Raw genomic sequence first — 16,769 nt, 5'->3', positions numbered from 1 at the left:
CACGTTCAAACCCATTTTTTAGAATACTCATTTTGGTAAATGTTGGAATTGCTCAATTATCCTGAGCAAGATATTTTGTCATCCTGATTCCTGATTGGCCATACTGTTGGCCTTAGTGTGTTGGTGTGTTCTGTACACATGATATTTTCTATTTCATGAATGCCCTCTTGTTACTCTTCTCGAAGTCCAAGTACATTTGTCTCTCTGAGAGGGTTTTTTTGGGGAGTTTTTCCTTATCTGAAGGGTCAAAGGACAGAGGGTGTTGTATGATGTACAATTCATAAAGCCTCTTGAGGCAATTTTTTATGATACTGGGCTATATAAATAAAACTGCCCTCACTTGACTTGATGAGCTACTCCTGGAGACTGTACCCCCATGGCTTTCTTTCTGAAATGAAAGTTGCTCAGGTGTCACCGTTCATCCTCATTTTGGTCATGTGATAACTGGTGGTTGTAAATTTGGGCTAGGGAGGGGTCAAAGACCCCTGGTGTCTAACCTGTGTGTCTTCCTTGATCTGTCTCTGCACTTGCTGTGACCGCTCATGGCGTGTTGTTTGCAAACAGCTGATGTCTGCTTCTGGTGCTCTTTGAGTCTTCTCCCCAGTGTCCTTGCCATTTGACCTATGTAGTGTTCATCGCTGTCAGTTGTTCTTTCCAGGGGGAATTCTGCCTTTTGGGGTGTAGCAGCAGAGATCTTAGGTTTTGGCATGGTTGTGGTAGTTGTGGCGCCTTCAATACTCTGGTTACTACCTGACCAAAGTGCTCTACTTAGGTCACGCGATGACACCTGAGTAAAATGTATTTGCCAAAGAGGGCTGTGGGATACGCTCAAGAGTTCCTGCTCAGCTAAGTTTTCTTTCGGAGGAAGTAGTTGATGGGCTCAAATCGAGACAGATATGTCCAAGATTGTAGATTGAAGGCTGCATTTTTCCCTCACCATACACTGGAAGTTGATTATATACCTTCTTACCATACCATGTTATTATTCTGTCATCTTTTTACTCAGTGCGTCTGTATCTTTCGCGACTTCAGGGAAGTTGTTATGCTCATAGACCTCTCAGTACATTCTTTAACCCAACCTATCCTCATACAACGGTATCTAACGAGTTAGCGCTTGACGAATGGCATTGTTACATCACATACTTAGCATAAAGTTACATAGGTTAGGTTTAGGGAAATAAAGTTACATAGGTTAGGCGTAGGTAAGTAAAATTATGTTGGTTAGGTTTAGGAAAAGAAACATGGGTGGGCATCGTAAAGTTACATGTGTTAGGTTTAGGCAAGTCAAGCTACGTAGGTTAGGTTTTGGAATAGAAACATGGTTGGGCATCATATAGTTACAGAGATTAAGTTTTAGAACTAGAAACATGGTTGGACATAGTAAAGTAAACATGTTGTGACATGTTAGGTTTAGATATGTAAAGTTATGTAGGTTAGGTTTAGAGAGAGAATCATGAGTGGGCATCGTAACATTACATATGTTAGGTTTAGGCAAGTAAAGTTACGTAGGCTAGGTTTAGGAAAAGAATCATGGATGGGCATTGTAACATTACATATGTTAGGTTTAGGCAAGTTAAGTTACGTAGGGTTAGATTTAGAAAAAGAAACATTTTTGGGCATTGTAAAGTTACACAGGTTAGTTTTAAGAAAGTTAAGTAACAGGTTAGGTTTCGGAATAGAAACATGGTTGGGTATCGTAAAGTTGCGAAGGTTAGGTTTAGGAATATAAACATGAGTGGGCATTGTAAAGTTACGTAGGCTAGATTTAAGAAAAGAAACGTAGCTGAATATCGTAAAGTTATGCAGGTTAGGTTCAGGAAAAGAAGCATGGTCAGGAGGTACCTTAAAATAACTGTACACAGTCCCAAACACCAGTCTCCTGGTGGAAAGTCCTGTTTTTGTTTGACCCTTCCATCACCACATCATGCCTCCTTATATGGACTTTTACTCTTCATACTACTTCTTTCTTTACTCCCGTCAGCGCATTGGTCACAGGATCCCAGTCCCTGCAATGATGTGGGTTATGCACAAATTACTGGCTCATGATTATTTATGTGATATATGAAGTGTGGTGCATTGTTATTCCGAGGTATATGTGCGAACAGTGCATGAGAACAGCCTGTTTAACCTAAATGTCAGCTGCTAATCATATATTTTATAATGTCCCATGTAAACCCCAATGGCATTGGATTTTCATTCATTCATTCATTCATTCATTCATTCATTCAGTCAGTCAGTCAGTCAGTCAGTATATTTTAAGTATAGGCAATACACAACATAGATTAATAAAATACATCATATTTATTCATTCTGAATATCTGCAGATGCATTAAATGTTTGATATTTTGAGAAACATTTACAAAGCGAGCCATTGATGCAAGATTTAATCTCATGCAGGAACATGTATACATAGAGGACGTATTGTATTTATGTACTGACATGTGCACTGCATGCAGATTTCAGTACATAATAATATGAAGAGTAGCTATGATGGGAGCAGTTCTCTGTCAACGCAAAGATTTGTATTTTTTCTTTTTTTATTGCCAGCACATTTCCATAAGGCCAAACAATTTGTGTTATGTTCCCCCAAACGCAGCCCCACCCCCATCCCCACCTCCACCCCCCCCAGGCTAAGCTAGCTTTGGTTGACAGAACAGCATCCTCTCTACACTTTATCTCCCTCGCTCATTGCTTTGATGTGTTGTGATTGCGTTGGTGTGGCGGTGGTGTGCCGGGTGGGAGGGGTTGGGGATGGAGGGGGGGGGGGGGGGGGGGGGGGGGTTGTAGCAGAGAAAAGCGTTCTGCAGTGAAAATGTGCTCCCACTGAAGCGTAGAGAGACTGCAGCACAGTGAACGAGCCTGTGCACCACCTGCAGTCGTGTGTGTATGTGTGTGTATGAGAGGGAGAGGGGGAAATAATCACCCAAGACACAATGATTCAACACCCCGCTCCTCTCCTCTTTCTGTCATCCCCTATCCTTTCTTTCTCTCCTCCCTCCTTCTCTCCCTTCGACCCAATTCTCCACACACACTACAATCATCTCACCCTGTGCCTGCCTTGTATCCGCCTTGCACCGTGACGGCTGCTGCGTGTCCGTTTTGTGTGCGTACATTGCGCATGCTGCTGTGTGTGTATTCTCTGCTCAATATTCTCAAACACATTCTCCCCTCCTGCCTCTCCTCCTGCGACTCGCCTTCGCCTTCTCTTTTATCATTCTTCTCCCTCTCCTGATCCGTCCATCCTCCATTCACTCTTTGTGCCCATTCTGTTGCTCCTCCACCTTCTCCCAGTGATCACTACTTGATGCGCACTTTCCCTCATACGCACGTCGCCGTCTTCTCCTCGGCGACACTGGCTTCAAGTCTGAAATACAAACACTGAATGAATACACTCAATCTGTCATTCTCAGCAGAAACCCCTTCTGTTTTCCATCTTTTTTTCCCTCGCTCTTCTAACCGTTATGTTCCCAGTCATTTCTCCTTTTCTGCCCCCCCCCCTCACTCTTTTGCTCCCCTCCTCCCGCGCTGGCTGAGTAAGTGCTGCAGCATCAGTGCATGTGTGTATGTGTGAGAGAGCAGCACAGTGAGAGAGACGAGTGTGTGTAAGGAGTGTGTGAGCGCGAAGCACCGGGGATCCTGAGCCTGGAGGGGAGCCGTGTGACAAGAGGGGGGCTCTTCTGCCTGTGGATGTATGTGCCAGGACAGCGTTTTCTTTCTTTCTTTTTTTTTTTTCTTCACCGTACATGTGCGTGAATGTGTGTGTGAGAGACAGGGAGTGTGGGCATGCCAGTGTGCGTGTGTGTAACAGTGTCGTCGATCAGCGACGGGCTCTTCGCATTATGCAGCCGACGGTGCTCATCACACTTTGAGGACTGACTCATCTAGACTGGGCTGTGGAGACAGAAGAGACGAAACAGAGAGAGAAAAAGACAGATGGATGGAGAGACAGGAAGACAGTTTTAGGCTCTTGATGCTTTGGGTCCCTCTAGACTGTCCAAAGGTCTAGTCCATTTGTGGGACGCCAGTAGCTTCACACCAGCCCCCCTTATTCCCCCTCAAATTGGAATTGCAGACACATAGCCAGACAGGTAGCCAAAATCGCAAAAAAAAAAAGAAAAAACCTAAAAGGAAAATAAATCCCCAGTCGTTGTGTGACTTGAAGGAAGGTTTTCAATTCTGCTCCACGGAGTAGGACAAGAGGGTCTCCGGTGTCTGCGAGGTCTTTTTTCGCTTGACGGGGGGTTGCAGGATCCTATCCCGGCGCCAAGGGGGGAGATAAGAGGCTGGCAGACGAGACGGGACAGACACAGGCATGGCTCGCCTCAACTGGTGCCTGGCTGCCGTCATCAGCTGGGGCAAGTTCCTCTTCTCCTGCTTCTTTCCTCTGCGGGGGGCCAAGCGAGACAAGGTAAGACTTCGTGGAGGGGGTGGGGGGGAGTGGGAAGGGGTTGCTGGGAATGGGAGAGGGATTCAGTGGACTTAGAGGACGAGTTCTGCACATCTTTCATGTCTCACTTCAACCCACGCGGGTGACTTTCTTCTGCAATAAATGCCAAAAGAAATATCTGGAATTCTCATCCTGCATGAATATACATCGGAATGGGCCTCAATCATACCACTCATCCATTACATGCAGCTGGTTTTACCTAAACCACCAAATGACGTAGCTGTGAAAAGGAGCTTGGCGACTGGTCATGGACCATGGGCTTTGGAAGACTGGTTGGTGTCCCTCTAAGTGCAGATTCAAGGTCAGTGTTACATCTCCAAGTGGTCTCCAGGCAGCTGCTCCAGATAAAGATGGTGGGGAACCATAGGGATCAGATTTTGGATAGTGCCAGGCACTTGCAGCAACCACCTGGAACAAATGCTCCTGATACATAGGGTCACCTTGCTTTCGGAACTGCAGAATTCTAATGCACCATTACTGGGGGTTTGCGTATTCCCATGAAAGAGCTCTTGATTTTACCCCATTCATCTCCTGCCATTGCACGTCATGCTGTATTTGCTCGTTTTTGATGAGTCTTTCATCCCTGCGCCATGTTCCGATGGTCGATGGCACATGTGCATGAGCAAGAAAGGCCAAACGGAGTTCATTGAATGGTATCAGCAGAACGCACACTCTGTTTCTTTGTCCCCGGAGCCAATGTTATTAGCAAAACCTGGAGCACAATCTTTTTTTTTTTTCTCACTCTTTCCTAGCAGATAATCGATCATGTGTAACAACTAAATGGCACTATTTCCTCTGACACACACTTACACATGCACTTACACACATGCGAGGACACCAGAAACAGTGCCTGAGGTGATGCTCTGATGAATGGTGATGGGTGGGATCATTTTTGGAGGTGATTTTTTTTCCTCGTGTCTTTTTTTTCCAACGCCATGAGAATCTCTAGAGCAAATAGAGACCTTTTTTTATAGCAGATGTCCTAAGGCAGGAAACACTGACCAAATCAGCTTAATGCACTGCACCCTCAGCAGTTTTTTAAAATAATCTGCCTTGATTATCAGAAGGTAAAGATACCTTTTCGGACTTTCATCTACCCTCATATTGTTCATTATCATCCTTATGGTTGGCATCATATAAAGCTCCGATCTTGAATATGGATATCAGTCGACAGGTCTGAAACTTAAGTGTTGCAGTGCTGTAACTCTCCCTCGACTGCGAGCTCTCTTGCGTATAGAGAACCGTTTGTTATAAAGTCTGGCGATGATGGGATTTTGCTTGTGGTGACGCCGTAGCGTACACTGCTGCAGCCGCCCGTCTCTCCAAGCCCCAACACCCTCCCACCAGCACCAACACCAGCAGCAACCCCCCCGCCCCATTGCCGCAGCTCCTTATCTCTACACCCGCGCTCAATCCCACCACACTCCCCTTGTCGCACTCCCTCGTATGTGTGTGTGAATGTGTGTGGAGCTTGTTAGTGCCTGTGCAGAGACACACACACACTCATTATGTTTCTCCTCGACCCTATGCAATGAATCCCCAACCCATTATGTTCATTCAGGCACAGCTTTTGCTCAACCTGGCCTCTCAGCATTGACATTTTTTCGTCAATCCTGAAAGATGATTTCCTTTTGTTTGCATTTTTCTCACTTTCAGAAACACTCCCATATTAATCGGTCAATGTAAATGAAGGTACTTGCACCATTTTTTTAACTGAGCCCAGCCTTATTATTATAGAGAGGGGTAGCTCAGGCACATTTTCAACTCTTGTACCTACACTGTAAAATGGGACTTGTCACCAGGGATGTACCCTTGTTAAGGTATGGATATGGTACATGTAGGCACAGTACATTTGTACCTTTGTTCCCATTGGAGTAGATTTCAGGGGGTGTGCAGGGGACACGCCCCCCTCAATAGAACATGTTCATTTGTCCCTCCCACTAAAAACATGAGCAAAGCACTTTTATTTTGACAAAATTTAAGACATTTCCATCATATATTGATGCAGAAAAAGCACAAATTGGTGCACAACACTCAAAATTTCCTGGGAGAGGACCCCAAACCCCCTCGTTTCTTATGTGGCCCCCCCAATCATGAATGTAACCTACACCTTTTGCTGTTTCTTATACCATGATAGGAATATTCATGTACCCACCATAATAAAAATGCTATTCTCTCACTCTAAAATCTCAGTTTTGTCTGTTTGAGTCTTATTTTATAAGGATATTTCAGTGATTATGCATGTAGGCATTGTTACATTTAAAAAAAAATGCAACCAATGCAGTGTATATATGACTTCTAGCTGAAGCTATGTTGAACTTCTCCCTGGTTAGGGTTATGAGGAATAAAACATACAATACACCATGTCACGTAGTTTATGTAAAGTTTCTCTGGTTAGGTTTAGGCAAGTAATATTATGTAGGTTAGGTTTAAGAAGAGAGACTTGGTTGGTCATCTTTAGGGTTAGGAAAATAAAGTTCCTTAGGTTAGGTTTAGGGAAAGGAACATGGCGATGACGCACCTTAGAATAACTCAAAGTTGATTTGGTTTCACACAGGCCCAAACACCAGTCTACTAGCCAAAAGTCCTGTGTTTTGTGACCCATCCACCACCCCATTGTGCCTCCTTTTTCAGACTGCTCCCTTCTTAGCAAAGAGAAGTAGAAATTCTAGAAAATTCTTGAAAAAAGTTAGTTTCTATGGGAAAAGGTTGATATATTCCAACGTATGAATGCACACATAATGGTGAATAACGTTAACGTTCCAATTCCCTTACTGGCTCAAAGTTAAGTAGGTTATATACGAGTTGTTTTGCACTACTTTTTGCATTACTTTATTTAGATATATGCATCAACAGGGCATGTGAACAGCACATTGTCTTAGTAGGCAAGTTTCAGATGTTTTCAGAGTTTCAGTGTCAGATGTCAGAGGCATGGACAGGTGCACCAAGTAGCTCGAGGTTTGGTGCCTTGCTCAGGGGTACCTCTGCAGTGCCCAGGAGGCAAACCGGCACCACTCCACCACTCACTTGCTCAGGTCCGAATCAGTGACTAATTTTGTCATAAAGTTGGTTAATTGCCTTGAGTTGGTTTGTGTTCTTACAGCCGCATTTATGAGCGGACCAAATGAAATGCCTTGGGCGAAAAAGCTCACAATGTCCAGTGCGGGAAAAACGACAGGCAGAGAGTGCAGAGTACACTTGCAAGATAAATGCAACACTTTCTAATGTCATAATTGAGGGACAACTACGTGGGTTGATTTCAGCACTGTTCATCGTGTACTACAAACCATACAGTTTGAAAACGAGGCGCAGCTCCAACTAGAAAACAATGTTTTGATGCATTGGATGTGCTGAATGAGCATATCGAGGTCGGAACACGTTCCGTGCGATTGCTGTGTTCACACCTGCCAAAACGAAACGCACCTAGGGGGCAAATGAACTTGAGTTCGACTGAAATGAACCAAATAAGACAGGTGTGAAAGCACCCTTAATTTCTTTTCTACCCATATGACCAACTTGCATATTGACAAATGCAACATGAGATGTTGCTGTTCAAGTTCTTATCACTTGTTTATCCAGTTATTGCAACAGCTGGCTGATCACCATTATATTTTATGAGTGGCCAGTAGGGCTGCGCCTCAACCACTGTGGCAAGTGTTTAAAAAATGACCTGGATGTAGTGGTATAGTGGACTATGTATTTCAGTGGGTTTTCAGCTGATAGGTGGGTAGACTGTAAACAACCAGAAAAAGAGGAGGGTAAACCCTGTATACCTACATATACCCTCCACAACACCACTGCCTGGATGTTAGCTGGAAGCAAGCTTTTCAGTGGCCTCACCTTGTTTGATAGGACAGATAAATAAACAAGGATTTTGCCTCACACCAGGACTTTTTGCAGTGTACATGACAGCCGTTCAGTCTGTCGCTCCAGCTGCAGCACTCGAGCTGCTCACGTGACCGACTGGGAGGTGAAAGTGGAGAGGTAAGGCTCTGTGTCTTCCCTCCGAGGACCGCTGTGAGGTGTTCAGTTTCCATGGCAACGCGGCTCATCAATCCCCCCCCCCACACACACACACACACATGATAGGGCCGGGTTACAACAGGAGATAGGCTTGGAGTACTGTCGGCGTGTCTGTGAATGTGCACTGGGTTTTGTAAGAAGGAGATGGGGAAACAGAGAGGGAGGTGGAGGGCTGATGTGTAAAGGTTTTCTCCATGTGTGTTACTATGGTGACACTACTGTGGCACTATGGAAGGGTAACTCTCCTCTTCCCTCCTCTCCTGAATTTCCTCTCATCCTTGCACCCTCTTTCCTCTTCTTTCCTTTACTTTTCCTGTTTCTTTCTTTTCTTTCATTTAATTGAATCCTCTCTTCTTTTCCTCATGTCTCCTCTCATCTCCTTTCCTTTCCTCTCCTCTTCCTCTCCCATTCCTTTTCTTTTATTTCATTGAATCCTCTCTCCTTTCCTCATGTCTCCTTGTGTCTCTTCATCCACTGCTTTCTTGTTTTTTTGTTTCCCCTCTTTTCTTCTTTTTTAAAATCTAGTTTCCTCTCTTGTCTCCTTTCATCCCTTCATCTGTCCTCTCTACTCCCTGTATCTCCTTCCCTTTCCTCACCTTTGTTTTTCTTTTTGTTCCTTTTCATGGATTTCCTCTTGTGTACTCTCATCCCCTCTTCTCTTTCCTTTTTTATCCTCTTTTTCTTTTTTAATCCATTCTCCCCTCCTCTTGTCTCCTTGTGCCTCCTGCCCTTTCCTCTCCTCCTTTTTTATTTCTGTTCCTTTCCTTTTATTTCACTTAGTGTCCCCTCATGTCCTTTATCTCCTGTCCACTTTTTAAGTCTCCTCTCCTCTCCTCTTGTCTCCCTTTTCTCCTCTTCTCTCACCTCTTCTTGTTGTGTCTCCTGCCATGTCCTCTCTCTTTCTTTTTCTTCCTGTTCTTTCCTTTCATTTCACCTCATTTCCTCATGTTGTCATTTTATCTCCTTTCTCTTATTTCCTTGTGTCCTCCCTCCCTTTTCCTTTATGTGATTTTATCTCCTATGTTCTTTCCTACATGTTCCTTTTTGTTTCTTTTTGTCTATTTTATCTAATTTCCTTGCCTTGACTTCTTTCCTCCTGTCTCCTCTCCTCTCATGTCTACTCATTGTGTCACCTGCACTTTCCTCTCCTTCCTTTTTTTCTGTTTCTCTATCACTAAATTTCCTCTTGTGTCCTTTCATCTCTTGTCCCCTTCTCTTTCCTGCTTTCCACTCTTCTTTTCCTTTTTAAATCTAGTTTCCTCCCTTCTTGTCTCCTTTCTTCTCCTCTTCTCTCCTCTCTACTTCGTCTCATGCCCTTTCCTCTCCTTCCTTTTTCTTTCTGTTCCTTTACTTAATTTCCTCTTATGTCATTTCATCTCCTCTCTTTTCATCTCCTTGCGTCTTTCCTCTCTTTTCTATTACTTCTCTTTAATGTGATTTCATCTCCTATGTGCTCTCTGACATGTTCCTTTTTGTGTCCTTCTATTTCATCTACTTTCCTTGCCTTGGCCTCTTTCCTCCTGTCTCCTCTTCTCACCCTTTGCTTCCTTCTCCTCTCATGTCCTCTCTTTTCATCTCCTTGCATCTTTCCTCTCCTTCCTTTCTCTTTCTGTTGCTTTCTTTTCATATCACTTAATTTCCTCTCTTTTCATTTCATCTCCTCACTTCTCATCTCCTTGTGTCTTTCCTTTCTTTTCTATCTGTTTCTTTTCTATGTGATTTCATCTCTTGCCTCCTATATCCTCTCCTATATGATCCTTTTTGTTTCTTCAATTTAATCTAACTCCCTCACCTTGCCTTCTTTCCTCCTCCTCCTTTCACCCTTTGTTTCCTCTCCTCTCCTATCTGCTCTCCTCTCCTTCTGTATTTTGTGTTTACTTGCCTCCCTATTCATTTAACTAATGTCCCAGAGGGCAGTAAATTCACATCAGGCAGTACTGCAGACAGCCAAAAGAGAAGAGGGTGATGGGAAACCTGTCTGCTGAATGGCTCCTTATTCTCTCCCTCTAGATTGCCTCTCCAGCATATGCATGAAAACCTCATTCATTGCTCGTTGTATTTATCACACGCTCCCAACTTACCTTCCACGCTGAGTAATGCCGTCCGACTGTGGCGAGCGGTGTGCAGGTACCGCGCCCATAGAGAATTGCAGACTCCCTGCCCTGAATGGCTCGCTGTATTCCGGGGCCCGGCGTTCAGCATGATGGATGCTTTGTTATTTTAGCATTAAAGCTTTAATGTGATGGATTCTCCAGCGACAGAAGAGGAGACTGCAGAGTCAATGTGGAATCTTTTTTTCCTCTCTCTGTCTTCCCCCTTCATCGCAGTTTTTGTTTGAGCAGTATATCTAGTACAACCAAAATATTTAAACATCTGGGGTGTGTTTGTGTTGGTGGAGCCGGTGATCAAATATCACTCTCTGTGCACTTGTCACTGTATGTACATGTATATCAGAGTCCTCCCATCCTTTAAATAGGCAGAGCTGCTAACATCATTAGTCTGGAGAGTTTTACTGTCCCATGATGGGTTAAATTCGCTTTTCCACAAGTGCAATTCAGTGGGAAATAAAGTGTATGTGTAAGTGTGTGTGTGCTTGTGCCTGCCTGCCTGTGTGTTTTCAGTGAGTTCCGGCATGTTGCATTGGGAATAAGGGAATACGAACCTGACCTCACTGTGCAAAAATGTTGTACTGAGAAAATACACCACTCCCAATAGCAGGCCCAAAATCAATGCTTTTTGCAGGTAGTAAAGTATCACTTAAATGGCTATTCTGGCTGTATCCAGACAGAAAAAACAACAACATTAGATGCATGCATGAGCTGTATATGTGCATTTATAAAAGCATACTGTTACCCATCTGCAGAGACTGTCTGAGAATTGGTTGGAGGCCACTAGAGGCTGCTAGCAACCCAGTTTAGACCAGTTGGCTGCAGGGAGAAAGTGGCTGTCATGTAGAAAACACATGCACCGATTCCATTAAAAAAAACAGTTCAGGAGTTAACATGACTACTTTAGCACAACCAGTAGCATCCCCCCCTAATGTGTCCACACTGCGCTCTTTGCTGACATTATGTTAATAGAGTGCGCACAGAGGGAGACACACACACACACCAACACACACACACACAGATTATGTGTCAGGTTAGTCTATGGATTGAGGTAACTGTTACAGTGGAAGTGATGGAGTGCAGCAGGGATCAATAGAGGGTGTTTTCTCAAAATGAATTGGCTCTTAGCCCTTTATGGATCTGACTGTGGAGTGATGTAATGTGCCCGCACTGCTGATATAATGTTGATTCAGTGCTGTGTGTTATATAGATGTACACATGCAAGGAGCAATCTCTCACACGTGTGCTCGGGAATGTTTGCATACATGCATGTGGAATGTTTTGCATACATACATACAGAGGATGTGGGAGGATATAAACACACATATAGGAGGGAGTGTTTGAAAAAGGATCATGAATTTGTAAGAGATTTTTTGAAAAATCATTATATGATGCAACTTTATGATGTAGTCATCTTTATAATGCTACACAGTACAGTATCTCGTCTTGGGCTTGGAGACTGCAAATATTTTACAGAGAGTCTGAGTTACAAACTGGGCTATGGAGTTTGAAAGACGTGGTACATGCCACATTTGTTCATTTTATACATATCATATCAAAGTTTCTGAAGTGATGTAGTTCATATTACATATATGTGAATTTCTCATCAGGTGAGACCTGAGCTAGATTGCTGCCAAGTAGCAGACCACTGTTCCAAACCAACAAAAGCAGGTATTTTTAACGCAAGGGTAAAAACAGGTATTTTTTTAACGAGAGTTTGGGACATTGCCACTTGTGTTTGTAGTGGCAAAAGTGAGTTTTTTCTAATGTAGTTTCAGGACAGTTCCAGTCATGTTTGCAGTGACAAAAGCGGGTATTTTTTAACACGAGCTCAGGACATTTTCAGCTGTGTTTGTTGCGGCCAAACAGATATTTTTTAGCAAGAGTTTGGGACATTTCCACTCGTGTTTGTAGTGGCAACAGTGAGTATTTTTGGACAAGGGTTAGGGACATTTTCAGCTGTGTTTCTAGCGCCTAAAGTGGGTATTTTTGAACAAGGGTTAGGGACATTTCCAGCCGTGTTTGTAGTAACAAAAGTGGGTATTTTTTAACACGAGCTCAGGACATTTCCAGCTGTGTTTGTTGCGGCCAAACAGGTATTTTTTAACAAGAGTTTGGGACATTTCCACTTGTATTTGGAGTGGCAACAGCGAGTATTTTTTAACAAGGGTTAGGGACATTTTCAGCTGTGTTTCTAGCACCTAAAGTGGGTATTTTTGAACAAAGGTTAGGGACATTTCCCGCCATGTTTGTAGTAACAAAAGCAGGTATTTTTTTAACACGAGCTCAGGACATTTCCAGCTGTGTTTGTTGCAAAACAAGTATTTTTTAATAAGAGTTTGGGACATTTCCACTTGTGTTTGTAGTGGCAACAGCGAGTATTTTGTAACAAGAATTCCGGACATTTCCAGCCATGTCTGTGGTGACAGAAGCGGGTATTTTTAACAAGAGTTTGGGACATTTCCACTTGTGTTTGTAGTGACAAAAGCAGGTATTTTTAATGAGAGTTTAGGATATTTCCAGCCATTTTTGTAATGACAGAAGTTGTTTTGTTTTGTTTTTTAAACAAGGGTTAGGGACATTGACAGCTGTGTTTGTCTCGACTAAGCCTTTTTTTTTATATATGACAAGAGTTTGGGACACTTCCACTTGTGTTTGTAGTGACAAAAGCAAGTATTTTTTAACAAGGGTTAGGGACATTTCTAGCCATGTTTCTAGTGACAGAAGTGGATATTTTTTAACAAATGTTCATTACATAAACAGCCATGTTTGTAGTGACTGAAGTGGGTATTATTTCAACAAGGGTTAGGGGCATTGCCAGCCATGTTAACCACAGCGGCTCATGAAAAAAAGTTGCATTATCTGAAGTGTAGGATCCAGTGTTTCTGGACCTTTACTCATACTACTGACTAAAAGTCCAGATGTGTCTGGCAGTTTTGGCCTTCCTTGTGTGTCTTGCAAGTTTTCTCATTTAAGGAAGTGTAATTCTGAATTGCTGGAGTATCCCATTAAGTGTTCCTCCTGAGTTGTCCGAGGAATAAGAGTCAGTTTTCTTGCAAAACATAAAGGATGTCACTGCTTCCACTGCAAGGCACGCACTGCCATATGGTCATTATTGTGTGCATATGTGCACATGGCCTTTCGTTGACTGTGTGCATGAGACTGCATGTGCAACTGCAATATCTGCACACCACAGTGATGAGCTCAGCTGTATTTTCTAAGTATGTGTTAGTTTAGTTTACCTGTTAGGACAGTGATTGTTTGCAGTCTGTGTGGCCACTGTGCTGCGTCACAGCAGCTGTCGAGTCCTGCAGATATTTTGAAGGAAGAGTGGAGATCTGGAAACAGGAAGGGGCTAGCGATGAAAAATTGAAGTGACATTAGCACAGACATGAGCGAGCATGCTTGCAGAGGAGAGGTGGAGGGAAAGAGAGGTGAGGTATGCAATGCAAGGAAGCCAAGGGGGTGGACGGTGGTCAATGAATAGAGTGTTACTGTGTGTGTGAGGGGTAAAGAGTAGAGAAGGGAAAGGAGGGGCTAACAAGGATCATTTGAGGAGAGGGGAGTTTTGGGAGGGAGAAAAATAAAGGGCCGAGACTCACCTCCCCCCTTTCTTCTACGGAATAAAGTTACCACACTTCAAGAGGGACAGAGAGGAGGGCAGGAGTGAGTGAGCGAACAAGAGAGACAGAGAAGGACCAGGAGTGGAAGAGTTAGAGCAAGCAAGCGAGAGAGGGAGGGAACTCAGATGCGGGAGACTGACTAAGGCCATCAGAGAGAGAGAGAGAAAACCAGAGCAGCATTCCCTTCCCCACCCTGTGTGCACCTCGTACGTCTGGCATGGATCTGTGTCGCCAAAGCCTGCGTGGAACCGGCGGGAATTTCTGGGAATACCGTGGATTCCTACCGTGAGCCCCGGGGAGCCCTTTTTTTTTTTCAGGATGCCCTCCGTCTCTCTGTCTCTGCCCTCGGCTCTGGCAGGGAGGGCCAGGACCTGGGTTTGCCTCTCCTGCATGTTTTGGGTAAGAAATGGCAGACGGGGATGTAGGCAGGTCCCAGTGAGCAGCTAAAGGTCATCATGGAAACAGATGTAGGTTTTTAGAAAGGGCTGTGTTTTGGAGGCAGATCTTTCTCAAATCAAAAGAGGTGTGAGACGAGTTACCGGTGTATTTAACTCCATGGTGTTGTCAAGTGGGTGGGTATGTTTATGTGTGAGGTGTGAAAAGGTGAGCAGCTCATGATGAGTGGTTCCTTCCAACAACACAGCAGCACCACTGTTGCTTCTGACTCTTTTATGTGTTTGTTGTTGGCTGAAATTTTGAAAATAAGTGGTTTTTGGAAGGAAGTCTTGTCCAAGATGAGTCAAGTTTACTCAGGTCTAATGTCACTCTAACCAAGCCTTGAGATTCTCCACGAACACCCTTCACCCTTTGGTCTCTAGAGGTCAAGTCCAGATCTGTCGTACATGAGAGCATGGCCGGCAAATCTACAGTAGTCAATTCTGTTCCGTGATCCTCGCAGGACTAATCTACTTGACTGCTCTGTGGCGACTCGCATCGGCGCGTTCTCGCGTCGAGTCCACGCGGCCTCTGCACTAGAGCTATTTCTGGTTTCTCCTGTATAATTTAATCTGCTGCTGCTTGCTTCTCCTGCTATCTGGGACTGACTGAGTGTGTCAGGAACCGGGGGCTTTCCACGCAGCATCTTGGTTTTTAAAAAAAAAAAAAAAGAGAGGGAGAGAAAAGTCAAGCATGCCAACACACCTCTAGACATGTGCGAGGATGTGCGTTGACTTGGAAGCACGTGAATATGGACATGCAATTGTTTTCTTGCAGAGGAACATAAATTCAGTGTTTAAGCTTGCACTGTCTTTCTTCCTACACATGTGAAATGAAAAATCTGCCTTTTAAGATGCTCTCCAGCCACATAATCATAAATTGTGGGCTTTTGTATGTTATCATGTTGCCGCATCACACATTACCTACCTTTTAATGCTCCTAGCTGCAGTGCAACACCATCTTTATTGGCAAAGTAGGTGGATTTATTGCTTTTTTTGTTGTATAATGTATACACAGTGTGTACTGATCGCACCCAAGTGTTAAATGAGGCATCTGCCCTACTTTTCTGTAGCTTGCAGTGGAGGAGAGGGCCATTTAGATGCAAGAGGAAAGAGGCAGGGTGGAGGAAAAGCTCCCACGCAGTTCATATGCAAAGTGAGACATTGAGTTGTCCAGATGTGAGGCTATCCAATCCGACATTATCGCCCTTCAAATCGACAACAAAAAAGAGATGAACATTGAGGAGGGGGAAAAGAGTGAGGGCTGTGAGGTGTGACATCAGCGGGGAGAGGAAGAGGAGGAGAGGGCTGAGTGACGTGCAAGAAGCGGGCTCTAAGAAAGCTCCTCAAATACATGCTATTAATAATTTATCACCCCACACACAGAGAGAGAATATTCAATTTGACGTGCTGACAGAAACAGCCACAAATGCAGGCTAGTTTTTACAGCACTGGCCAAATACTTCAGTGAGCTCATTACTGCTCTACAATATGCTAAGCAGCTCCGCTATGAATAACAACAACTGTTATTTGACACAGCACTGGCGATATGATTTTTTTAACATATTCGCTAAGGAATTTCCTGCCGGTGTTTACCTGAGTGAAGTCAGGGTGCTCCGTTAACACTTGGGATTAAGTTTAAGGAACTCTGCAGTGTCAGAAGTTAAACTCCACACCTCAGATGTTTTCTGATGCCAGCTTCTCTCTATTTCATATTTTCCACCTCTCCTTACTGTAAAATAGCGATGCAAGCATGAAAAGGAGCAAGGAACTTTGTGCAATCATTTTGAACCTGTCAAATCATGCATTTCTGTATTGCTTTGACTTTTTTTTAAAACTTAACAGTATTTTGAAAAAGTTTACTCAGCTAGTTAAAGACACAAATTGTCATTTTTGGACCATATAGATAGTATCTGTGGGTCTTTTAAGTTGCGTTGATGATGCAAACCTTTACCCCTAAAGCGATAGTTCAAATATTTTGAAGTTGTATGAGGTACTTATCCATCGTCAGTGTATTGCATCCAATAGATGGTGGTCAGCATGCCCCTAGTTTGGAGAAGCAGGAAGGAGTACTGCCACAAAACCTAAGCAATGTACTGCTGTGGAAGGGCAGAAAATGTATTTTAGCCACCTA

The 16,769-nt window shown here is 43.7% G+C and overlaps 1 protein-coding gene across 1 annotated transcript in view; it reads left to right on the top strand.

Annotated features, from left to right (window-relative positions):
- Positions 1-4,297: 4,297 nt before the first annotated feature.
- The window catches only part of tns1a (tensin 1a), a 119,915-nt gene continuing 107,443 nt past the window's right edge, over positions 4,298-16,769 (top strand). Inside the window, exon 1 of the mRNA XM_050063175.1 lies at positions 4,298-4,408. Within this exon, the coding sequence (XP_049919132.1) occupies positions 4,313-4,408 (96 nt within the window). The 5' untranslated portion in view covers positions 4,298-4,312. The remainder of the gene's footprint in view (positions 4,409-16,769) is intronic.

This window comes from Epinephelus moara, chromosome 15, assembly GCF_006386435.1.
Source record: "Epinephelus moara isolate mb chromosome 15, YSFRI_EMoa_1.0, whole genome shotgun sequence".
NCBI classification, from domain to species: Eukaryota; Metazoa; Chordata; class Actinopteri; order Perciformes; family Serranidae; genus Epinephelus; species Epinephelus moara.
Note: the sequence above shows the minus strand (reverse complement) of the source record. Positions and strands in the feature narration are given on the sequence as shown.